A 12,888-nucleotide genomic window follows, 5' to 3' on the forward strand; every position below is an offset into this window, starting at 1 on the left:
AAAGGGCATAATGTGAATGGTTGATCTGGTTTAAAGAAACCATTCTCTCTAATTTTTAGTTTATTACTATTACTATCCTTTAACTATCTACACCTACCTTATCTAGACAACTCAAGTGGAGAAAATATGGGTTGCAGACCAATAAGATGCTCTACCAAAACTACACCAAATCTATAAACATCACTCATGTCAGTAAATAGGTGGTTTTTCCTAAAATTCAGATCCACACAAATTGGAGTTCTAGAGAGATAAATGGTGCTGAAATGCATTTCATTAGGTGACTGGTGAAAAGTTTAAGTCTACCACTTTTGAAGAAAAAGTATCATTTAAGAGAAGATTCAATGATTTTACATCACAATTTTAAATGGACCAAGAGACTCCCTAATACATGTATTCTACACCCTATATAGTCTCTTCGGTAATCTATCACCTTGTCCAAGACAAGTACTTTCCTAGGAACTCTAGATGTTCAAAGAATACCCCATTTAACACAAATTTGTAGACAAGCAAGGGAAGTTGAGTACCAAAGCAACAAACAATCAATTTCACTATGTTTCTTAGATTGATGTGGGATAAAATCACAATTTCATTAATAAACCAAAGAGAAAATGCTTTGGGATTTTTTATCAGCATTGGCATGCTATGAGAGAACTCCTTTGTACTCAGTTGCAAAGCCACCTCTTCCTAACTCTGTCTTGTAATTGTTGGACACTATTTCTAATACTTTTTCAAAAACCATATAATCTCTTTCTTCCTTCCATGGAATCAATGCATTGCTCCAAGTCAATACCACCATTCTCTATGAAATTCTTGTGTCCAACATGTTTCAACTAGCACCTCCTCAACCACCAAGATAATCTACATGCACCCAATGAAACTCTAATGAATGAAGAAATATAGCCTGCCTAATCAAAAAAAACAGAACTGTGTTTTATTTAACTAAACTTTTTTTCAAATATGAATTTTGAGGCATAGAGAACCTCCCCCACATCAAGAGTGAAAGAATACATTGATCTTTGACTAGTTACCGTAAATTTATTGGAAGCAAAATTGTTGGAGTTAATGATTGCCCCACAGCTCCCCAAAGATCACCTACAACAAAATACCCTAACGCACAAGAGAAAAGAAACTGATTTTCTATGAAGCCTAAGATTTCATTAAATGCAAAATATAATTATTAGAAAACACGATGATAAATCCTCAATATAACGATAAAGATGAAACCCTAGCTAAAACCCTAGGCTATAATCAAATCATGAAGTGTCTTAATCCTATGACCTAAGACAAAAAAAATACATGACCTTACAAGCAAGCTTAAGTATGCTGGTATGAATAGGACCGTAAAATAAATAATTAGGTAATCTGCGTTTTTCACACCAACACCCCCCCTTAAGTGCAACTTAGGAGTATAATAAAATGCACGGATGCTTGGATGGATGCCTAGATGGGTCCCAATTACAAGGCCTGATTAAGTACCCATGCACAAACAAATAAATCTCACATAATTGAAGAAAAGGAAAAAACTTTGTGGACAAAAAAGCTACTTACAAATGTACAATAAATATCCCCCCAATAGGAGAGAAAACAAGAGACTATAAATCTCCCCCATTAAGAAGTAACCCTATGCCGATGGTGATAGTGTAAAGACAAAAATTGATCCACTACTTGCAAACAACATAACTCCTCTTGGGAAGAAATAGATCCGCTAGCGATTGTAGATGCAATTCCCATAATCTAGAGTCTAGATGAATAGAGAATCTGAATCCAAATATGTGTCTTTGAATACAATTCGGGTGTCCTCATGCTAGAAAACCTTATCTCCTCTAGAACAAGAACTAAATGCCCAATCAAAGAAGTGGAACTTGTTGTGACCTAATTCACACATCACCCCATCGCAGATGGGGACCCCCTTTTTTTGCTTTTTAGGGTTTTGTCCTTGCTCTGCAATTTCGTAAATCCATTTTCTAAGGGAGTTTTGAGTTTGAGATTTGAGGTCATCCCGAGCCAAATTTAGAAATACTGTTCAGAATCATGAATGAATGTTGTCAAAGTGCTTAGAAGGTCTAAAGGACGAGGATCGCAATTGCTTTGGGTCATTTCTAATGACTTGCTATTTTTAGAAATTTATGCTTTTTTGAAAGTGGCATCTAGGTTTTGTTCCTCAAGTCATTTCATCTCTGCCCATGTTGTCAGAATTTGAAAATCTCATCTAAAGGTATAAAAAGCAGGGTTTCAAAATTTTTGCGTTTTCTGATATTAGGGTTTTGTTCTTTAGGTCATATCAGTCCTGCCCATGTCTTCAGATTCAAAAAATTTTGCTTCTGAGTAAAAAAAGCAAATGTTTGCTTTTTTATGCTTTTTTATGCTTTTTTCCGAGATTAGGGTTTTGATCTCCACGCCAAATTATTACTACCCATGTTCTTTCGAAAATGAGGTCTCCAAGTGCAAAAAGCAAAGTGGAAACCCTAATTAGGGTTTTTGTTTTAGATGAACCAGCATGGTACCAACATGGCATGAACACTGTTGATCAAGTATAGAGGAAGAGTTTGGGTATGGCACATTGAAAATTTCGCCTAAGTTGGATAAGTAAAAATGGCAAATGCTTAGACAAGTTTGTCAAGGCTCAAAGTCAGACAAGTGGAATGATAGATAATCAGTAAATTCGCCCAAGGATGTCAAGTATGGAAGATGTTTAGGCAGGATCAATGTCCGCCAGAGCATAGGAAAGTTGTCCAAGACTCAGTCAGGCTCACCTTATGATCAAGCAAAATTGTCCGACAGACGGTAAACTCCTACCAAAGGTTAACTGACTCTTGGCATGAGTAAGTGAAACTCTTACGTGGGGTTAAGAAGGCAAAATCAAGTCAAAATGGACTAAGGCATGAGGAAAGGTTGGACGATAATTGTCAAAGACTCATCCAAGTTCGAACATGTCCAAGCACTTGTCCAAGGCATCATCCAAGTTCGCCAAAGTTTGAAAAGCATAAGATCTTTCAAAATTTCGCCTAAGTTTGAGACAAAGCCAAGTTGGCAATGACATGGCATGTAAAAGCAAAGACAGACAAGGGATCAAGTTCGCTTAGGTTTGGAAATGGAAACATGATGACATGGCGTTTCTAGAAGGAAGCCAAGGTAAAGACTTTCCTAAAAAGTTGGCTCAAAATAAAGCATATCAAGAACCTTCCAAAGTTCACCCAAGTTAAGGAGTGAATAAAGCGAATAAAGCAAGACACGTGTTTAGAAACTGTTGGTGTTGGAAATAAGCCACACTCGGACCGACGATGGACTGGTCCAAGAGGGGCCAGTAGCTCAGTGGTAGAGCACTCCAGCAGCGTATGGAAGGTCCTAGGTTCGAGTCCTAGCTGGTCCATGTCTCAACTTGGTATCAGAGCCAGGTCTAGGCTAGGAGCCCCAAGCACACGAGAGGTGTGGCTTAAGGGGGGGTGTTGGTGTTGGAAATAAGCCACACCCGAACCGACGATGGACTGGTCCAAGAGGGGCCAATAGCTCAATGGTAGAGCACTCCAGCAGCGTATAGAAGGTCCTAGGTTCGAGTCCTAGCTGGTCCATGTCTCAACAAAAACTTCCTAAATCTGCAAAGATGCAAGAGGATCTTTCAAATTCGCCTTCTACAAGGAAGTAATTAAAACAATAAAACAAATAAAACTTTCCCAAACTCGCCTTCTAGAAGAAAGCAAAGGGAAGCATTGAAACATGGCTTGATTTTTTTGAAGAACCCAGCAAAGATGGAAAGAAGACTTCCAACCCCGCCTTAATCTCCAAACTTCATCTTGCAAGGATAAAGCAAGACAAATTGTCTGATCATATTCCAAGTCCGCCTTGAAAATGAAGACATATGACTGTCCAAACTCTTTCCAATTCCGCCAAGACATAAAAGAAGGATTCCAGGCAAAACACTTCCAAACGTATAAGGCATAAGAATTGGAATAAACTTGTCCAAGCTCCTTACAACCTATCCTCCAAATTTGCCAAAGAAGATAGAATAAGCATGAAAGAATGAGGACAAAGTGAATTCGTCCAAAGATTATCCAAAGAGAGGATGGAAATCAGACTTCAACGTCCGCCATGAACAGCAAGCACATGTCAAGACAACTTCTAAACATGCACGAACTCAGCAAGGAGCATGAAATAAAGTTAAAAGACAAGAGTGTTCATCAAGACATAAAGACAAACAAATTCCTTTCAAGACACAAACCCTAAGGCATGACATATTCACAATCAAGACATAAGACGGGACTGAAAATTGTCCAAGCCCTTGTACAAGCAAGTTGATCAAACTCAGACACAAAGGCATAAGCGGAATATGTGAAGATGCCTAATCAGTCACCTAAATTTGATCCATTAAGCAAGAAGACAGTCAAGCTAATATGCCAAGAGGAAAGACAATTTTTGACAAGTTCAGATGAAATCAAACAAGCACACAAGTTGGAAAATAAATTTGTCACATGAAAAAATTAAAATTGTTTTCCAAAATAAAAGGTTGTTCTCATGAAATAATTTTCAACAATTAGAAATTTTGAGAAATTCAAAATTTTGGAAAATTCTAGAAAATTATTTGCTTTTTTGGCAAAGATAAAATTTTGAGAGAAATAAACTTTCCATTTTGGAAAGACTTTAAACAAAAAAACACAAAAAAAAATAATAAAATAATTTTTTTAAAAAACAATAATAATAAAATAATTGAAAAAAAAAAACAAAAAAAATAAGACTTCTAAGTTTAAGAACCCTAAGCTCTATATATTTTCAACCAATTCATTTCACAATTCACTACTCAGGTTGAGAATTTGGAGAGCATTGAAGAGAAGTTTTCTCTCAAAATTTGTGATTTTTTGAAGAGAAGTTTTCAAGAAGTGAAAATCTTCTTAGTGTTAGAGGTCAAGAAATTGAGTGCTTTCTCTGATTTTAAGACAGATTTTCAGAGTAAAAGGTAAATTTCAGTCATTCAAAGATTCAATTTGACTGAATTTTCTTGCCTTTCTGTCTTATTTTCCTCAATTTTATCAATTTCCTGACTAAACCCTTCACTTTCAATCTGCTTTTTCATAGAAACTTAACCTTTTAACAGGCTGAAAGTGAAATTTTCAGAAAAGAGGATTAAAAATCAGACTTAAATCTGAAAATAATATTAGTTTTTCATGTGTTTTTCAAGTGGACAATCAAAGAAGCACCAATGAAGTTCGCCAGCAAGGGAGCACAGTTGAAATCCAAGATCAAATCCAAATGGAAGAACATCATTGACACAAATCTCGGACATGTTGATCTGGAGGAATTTAAGAAAAGAATGTATGAGCACGAAGGACACATTCCTACACCTATTGCTCGTAGAATGATGCACAATGGAATTGTCCAGGCAGCTGGATTTCCACCAGCCAAGGAGTGTGTTGAGCTCATAGTTGAATGTGCCTTGCACTATAACGCACAATCAAGAGAGATAATTGCACCTGATGGAAAAGTCCTGACTAATCTTTCAAAATTATCCATTCAAGAGACATTTGGCATACCAATCCATTGTAAGGCCACCTACAAGACAAAGGAGCAAACCAAGGGTGTCTATGACAGTCAGTCTGAACTTTGTGTTGCGAATGTTAACAAGTCCTGGATAGAGAAGAAAAGACCTCAAGGGAAAGTGCCAAAGCATCTGTTGCATCCTTACTTCAAGAAAGAATATGATGACATCATCTTGCTATTGAACAGAATAATGGGCAGCCCTGAAGGTGCACTATTCCACACATGGATGTATTATTTCTAAGTTACCGGGTTCGCCTCTGGGCCCCCCTGGTACGGGTCCGGGTTCGACCGGGTCCGTGGTACAGGTCCGGTTCGACCTGGGTTCGACCAGGGTTCGAAAAACCTAGAGTGGGTTTGACCCTAGTCGAACCCAGTCGAACTCGGGGTCGAACCCAGTCGAACCTGGGCGGACCCAGTCGAACCTGGGCGGCTGGGCGGCCCGTAAAGTTAAAAAACAATGCAAATTTAATTTTTTTTTCAATTCCGCCTTGTAAAAAGTGAAAGTTATAACCTTAAAAGCAGAAAATTAGACGTCTTAAAAAAACAGAAAACTGATGCACGCCATGGAGTTCCGTGTGGGTTTGAAGGTTGTGATTTGGTGTTGGCGGCGGGGGCGCTGCCCCTCGACCCCGCCCTGTACCGCGACAGGGAGCGCGCCCTGGGCGCTGCCCCGGGACCCTGCGAGGGGCGCTGCCCCTCGACCCCGCAAGGGGCTCTGCCCCTTGACCCCGCTGGGGGCGCTGCCCCCAGACCCCCGCAAGGGGCGCTGCCCCTTGACCCCGTTGGGGGCGCTGCCCCCAGACCCCCGCAAGGGGCGCTGCCCCTTGACCCCGTTGGGGGTGTTGCTGGCAAAATCCAGGTCCTCAGTTTGAAAAATTAAACTTGGATGTTCTTAGTTTGAATCCATTTAATGATCAAACTTTAAATTGTTGAAAGTTGAAACAATGATACTTGAATATTTTATCATTTTGATATTAGACTTGATGTATATGATGCTGTTATGGTATGATCATGATGCTACGATTACAAGTTTATGTTGGTTTTGTTGTTTATATGATGCTATGTGACATGCTAATCTTAATTCATGCTTATAGGTTGCATACATATATAATTTACATGTTTTTGTACTAACGAACCCAAACGAACCCAAACCCCTTTTCAAAATTTTGCCGTACCGGCATACCGGGTTCTTCGAACCCGAACCGGTACCCGAACCCGAACCGGTACCCGAACCCGAACCGGTAACTTAGTATTATTTCATAGACGAAATCACCTCAAGAACCAAGTTATTCAATTGGTCCCGCATAATCAGCGACAACCTTCACGAATAGTTGATGAACTTGGAGAGACCAAAGACATTTTACATGAGTTCTTACATAGTCTATCTACTAACTACAACATACAAGTATTCAGGACTGATTTGCAAAGACACATTTGGAGGTGGTGAGAATGAATTCAGATCATATGATTGTTATCCTCAGCTGCAGCTCAAGGAGAAAAGTCATTTCAAATGGGCGAATGATGCGTTCTTCATGTATATCACAAGAAAATTGCAAGGAGGTACTCATAAAAGACTTTCCCCTGAATCAAAAAGTCTAATCAGCAAGTACGGATCCTACTTTATCCAGTTTCCAAAGTTCACTTATATCAAAATCTAAGGTTTCACTAGCTGTCCTTACCGATTGCCAATCTATCCAATCAACAGGATGGTCTTGTTGGAAGTTCTCAGACAGTTAGAATCATATCAAAGCTTCAAGAGAATAAGACAGAAGGCTGCTATCTCTTTTCCATTCTTTATTGGAAACATGTTAGAATCTTGTCCTTTAGCACAAGCAGCTGAAACAGCTAGATTGGAGATGCAATGGTACTCTTTTACCTTTTATCAATCCAAGGTAAATTTTGATCCTCGCGGCAACATTGAATCAGTAAATGGAGAAAGATTTAGACATAGGGTGGATATAGAAGACTATTGGGCAGATGTTGTTGACGAGTATGCTATCAAGAAAAAGATGTGGTCTAGGTTGTCAATTTGTTTAGTTAGGATCACTAAACTTTTCCCTATGCCAAATCAAGTGGAGTAAAGTGAAGAATGAACTCAGCCACGCTTTGATGGGGATGCATCTCTCCCTTCTATCAAATGGTCAGAACCTGAACATGCCGACCTAGCTACCCTGATGCGACCAGTAGAAAACTATTCTAGGTGGTGGGTTGATCAACAGATCCAAAGGCTAAGAAGAAGAAGAGTGGACTTGACGTATGACTTTATGGGAGAAGCAGAGGAATGTTCCTTGAATGCTGAAGCTTCTCAAAGTGCCAGACAAATTGAAGGAACAAAACGAAAAAGAAGTGGGAAGTTCTTCGAAAACTAAAGGAAAGGCAATTATGACTGAAGGACTTGTTCAAAAGAAACAAAGGGTGGAGCCATCTCGTTCTACCACATCTGCAAACATAGATATATTGATCATTGATCAATCATTGGCAGAGATGGAGATTCCTTCCCTAGTTCATGAGAAGAATGTAGAATCAATCCATCAAGAAGAATAGCCACCATTTCCTACTGGCACAGAAATTCTAGAATCAGAAAATGAGACGGATGACGAAGGAGAGTTTCAAGAAGGAATGATTTCCGCTCTCTGGGGTATTGCACGCAACCAAGAAATGGAAGGCAACCAAGAAGTAGAAGGCATTGAGCAGCCCACTATTCCTAATTGGCTAAAGGAAAGGTTGAAAATAAACACACAAATAGTAGAGAAACGAGAAGAAGACAACATAGCTGATTTCTTGGCCAGATTAGAGCAAACTGCAATGAAGAAGCCAGCCAGAAAATTATCCACCATCCAGAGAGATGAAACAGGATGCAAGACAGTACAGATTGCAATGCCAAAGGTAGACAAGGCAAAGGGAGATATTGGTCCCCATGAATATAAGATTACCACTTTTGACTTAGGCCCAAGCATAAAGACCCAAGTAAAAGAGCAATTAGACAATTCAGTTGCTTCCATGAAGGCAAAGTTGGATGAAGAGACAAAAAAGAAGAAAGAATATAAGAGAGAAGTTGAGCGCTTAAAAGAATATATTCAGCATTTGACTACTAAGCCACTTGATCAAGCAAATCCAGAAGCTCTTTCACTCTTGAATTCACAAGAAGTCTCTGAAAATACTGAGGAAGAAAAGATAACGGCCATAGAGACTAAAAATTGCATGGAAAGTATAAGGAAAGAAGCAGCCACGTTTATGGAAGGAATATCATCAGCATATGAACAAACCTGTTCTCTACTTTCCAGGATTGTGAACATGGCAGAAGTGTGGGCTGACTTCCAGGATATCCAAGATAGAATTATCCCATGCCTTAGAGAGCTAAAAGGAATCCCACCACAGGAATTGGTTAATGGAAAAATAATTGAAGCGGGGGCTGCCTATGACTTCAACAATTGGCACTGGATGCTGGTTGCACGAAATGAAGTCTTGGAAAAGGTAAAGGTTGATGTTGATAGAGTAGAAGGACAGATAAAGGAAATTCAAGACAAGATTTTCCTTAGAGTTGCAGAGATACTTGAGAAAGAAACTATCCGAGAAAAGGATATGCAGTTGGAGAATCTGAAGGTCAGAACACAAGACATCTTCTTTGCCATCACAAGACCAGTCTTGAAGAGCAATTTGGCTAAGGCATTGAACCTCCTGTCCATCAAAGAGGCTTTTTAGAAACAAGAATTTGATTGGGAAATCACTTTTTCTCTATGTGCAGATGACTTGGAAGGATTAGAGTTCAGGATCAACATGCTGCCACATATCACAATGGAGGAAGTTGACCAAATTGTGTCCAAGTTCATCGAATATCAGAATTAGAGGGTGCAATCCTAAAAGATAGCATCTTGTGCCACTTGTCTCATTTGTAGTTGATCTTAGATCTTATTTTGGGAAACTCTAATTAGAGTTAGGTTGTCTTGATTTGGACCGTTGATCTTAGATTGATCTCGGTCATTCATTTGTTTTCAGAAACTCTATATAAACTCATTCTCTCATTTCATTTCAGCGTGGAGAGATTTCTGAAATTGTTGCTTAGAGCTATTTGAGTAATAAAAGTTCATTATCATTATTGTCTTGAAATCTTTTTATTGCTAAATGATTGCATGGTTGCATATTCCTTTCAACACTTAGATTAAATTTGCTTAAGTTATTTGCTTTAAAGTTGTTAGATGAATGATAGATTTGATAGTATAGATTGGTGAGATTTTACTCATACTTTCTTTGGATGGATGATTTCCATTCAATGTGTAAAGTTAGCCTGAGCCCTTAATGTGGATGTTTAACTTCTACTTGGAATAATATTGTTCAATTGTTGGTACTATTCCCAAGTGTGAAAATCTTGAGCACAACCCTAGAAGATTGCACCCACTTTGCGTAGTTGTCCCAGTGTGGCAAAACAAAGTGTAGTTACCAGTTTCACCCAGTCTTTACTGTCTCTTGAGTTCATAGGAAAAGCCTAGCAATAGTTAGAATTCCTAAACCCTTATCTTTTTTTTTTTTTTTTAAAGTCCTAAATCAGAAAATCCAAAAACAAAGAGCAGTCATTGATAAATTCCCTAAGCTTGGCTTGTGAATGATACCAGTTGATAAACGTAAGTCCCCCTTGAGATTTTCAGCATACACTACCCAAGAAGCTATCCCACTAAAGTCGCTTGTTCGCACATATAGACCTTGGAGTCACCTTGTGGTCTTTCTCGCAATCTTGGCACAAGTAGTGATTTTGTTTAGGAGAGGATAGAATATCCTTGTGGTATTTTATCCTAACGTTCGGTATATGATAAAACGTACACCAATAGAACCAAGAGAGGAAAATATCTTAACCATTTGAAAACACTAAAGATGTGATGACATCACTACCACCAAAAAGGCAATGCAAATCCTCTAATGTGTCCTCAAAATATGCAATGTGAGACTCCATAAACAAAGACGATATGCCTGATAAATAGGAATCCCAAGTAGTTGTCTCCAAAAGACAATGATCCCTTTGCACTGAATCAAGTGGAGCCATGGATGTAGAAACACAAGTATCATCGGTACAACAGGAAATGAAGATGTGATCTCGACAAGAGGAGCAAGATAAGTCTTTGTGTCATCACATGCAAGACGTGCAACATATTCAAGCTCCTATTGGCACTTTAGGATTGGGGTCAAGGATTGGCAGGGCCTTTAGGCACTTGAGATAGTAAACCACCTCCTAAATACATGAAATGTTTTTCTTGTCTATAAAGGAAAGCATTTAACACTAATTTATAATTATGTCATTTCTTTTTCTTATAATAAAAAATCAACAAAATCAGAATTCTAAATTAAACTCTTTTCAGAAAAGAAGAAACATTGTACCACAAAAGACTTTTATAGCAATTGACAAATCCACAATAATAGAACAATAACAAAGCATAAGAGATCTGGTCATCTGATTACATGAGTTAATTTAAGATTCACTTGTACTAATGTAGTCCTTTTTTTCTAAGAAAATAAAGATATTTATTTGCATCCAAATACATGTCAAATACTTGCTTCCTAGTTTCTAAGGATAGCTTACCTCTCACTTCTAAGGATGAAAGGGTCATCTTCGAAACTTCATCAAGTCTTTCAATGGCACCACAAATATCTCCTCTGTATAAAGATATTAAAGGTATGCAAATTATAAGTATTTTTAGACAATGTTGCAAATATCAAAATGAATTTTGAATTATATATCGTTCTCAACTAAGAATTAGTTTGTAATTGGAAGGAGACCAAATGAAAAATATGTTGAAAAAAAATTATAAGCAGTAACGGAACAAGTTGTTAAAGACACTACATCTAGATTGGCGTCTCAGTGATGTTTTCATATATTTCCATGATATGAAATAACAAACATTGGACCTTAATGAACTGCTTCTATTTCTCAGTACATCAGATCTATTTCGCTTGCATCACAGAAATTACCACTGTTGCTTACTTTATAAGAATTTTGCCAGAAGCAGATGTACCATCAAAGCTTTATCCTCCAATATAATTATAAACACAAATCCAACTTGTTTTCCTCATTTAAGTTCAATTTTCTTAAATGCAAACACCCATAAAAACAAATAAATAAGCATATTATTTGATTTCATACATTTCATTTGAAGCGATTGCAAAAATAAGGCATGACAGCACAACAGGATTATTATAGACCAAATGCACAAACAAAAGTTGAAAATAGTAAACACATGTATCACCCAAAAGTGTCTAATGCATTGACAAATATAAACAAATTCAATGTACCTCTATGTGTATGACATGACAAAATACCAACATGATAACTACAACTTGCAGTCCCTCTATCTTTATCACCTTTGATCCAAAAGGGTGAAGATCAGTAGACGTCATCTTGAATCCCTCTAAAGCTTAGGTAGGATTCAGGAATGGACAATGCTCTTGTTTGATCATGGCGGAAAGAGGTTCCCTAATGCTTTTAGGTTGCAGATGCTATTCCTCATTGTTCCTCTACAGAAATTTGTAGAAGAAAATGAAATCTGGATAATTGTCAAAAAATGAAGTTTTAAGAACTACAATCTGTTGCTCACTATTCAAATGAAAGTGAAATGGAATTTCTTATATTGTTTAAACGCGTAAAATATATTGTTCGTCGTAAAATGGGCTTTGTACTACTTGTTAAGCTACATTGGTTAAGTATGTTAGTGTCGTCGAGGGTAGTTGTCCGTTGCATGACGGTTCCCCACGGGTGGTAACCGCAACCCTTGACCGTGTCTTTATATATGCTCTTGTACTTGTTGTTGGACACACGGATGCAGAGAATGATTATTGTACTAGACATTTTGGCATTAGTGAAAGCATTGTTCTGAGTTTCTGGTTACTATTCTATCCTATGGTTATCATCTGACTGTTGATATGCAATATTAATAACACACCCCACCGGGTAAACATCTGGCACCATTGCCTAGACATACTCGGGAAAGGAAGGAGCGGATGGCGTACGGACACGATGGGCCTAACCGTCGGTGAGATTAACCCAGAGGCCAACGACGCACAAACGAAACTCTACGACGGAGAGGACACTGCAACGAGGGAATTCTCAATCCTGCTTCAGGCGGCCATCAAGACCTACGTCCGAAGACAGGCCACGGAGGCTGAAGTCCCAACAAGTGTTGTGTGGACTACACTGGAAGTTAGCCCCGCAGCGAATCGGTTGATGAACCACCTCCCCCGATTGCTTGCACAGGCATCACTGGCACAGCGAACCCGCCTGGAGGAGATTGCCCGTGAGGAGCAACGCCAACAGGCCCTCCGACAGTACGAAGAAAACAATCGTCGTTGGGAAGCAGAGCGTGATGGCATGAGGCG

At 38.6% G+C, this 12,888-nt stretch overlaps 1 protein-coding gene across 1 annotated transcript in view; it reads right to left on the reverse strand.

Moving 5' to 3' along the window:
• The window catches only part of LOC131060059 (uncharacterized), a 206,042-nt gene that overhangs the window by 100,536 nt on the left and 92,618 nt on the right, over positions 1 to 12,888 (reverse strand). Inside the window, exon 3 of the mRNA XM_057993156.2 lies at positions 11,099 to 11,172. Within this exon, the coding sequence (XP_057849139.1) occupies positions 11,099 to 11,172 (74 nt within the window). The remainder of the gene's footprint in view (positions 1 to 11,098; positions 11,173 to 12,888) is intronic.

Source organism: Cryptomeria japonica, chromosome 8, assembly GCF_030272615.1.
Source record: "Cryptomeria japonica chromosome 8, Sugi_1.0, whole genome shotgun sequence".
Taxonomy (NCBI): domain Eukaryota; kingdom Viridiplantae; phylum Streptophyta; class Pinopsida; order Cupressales; family Cupressaceae; genus Cryptomeria; species Cryptomeria japonica.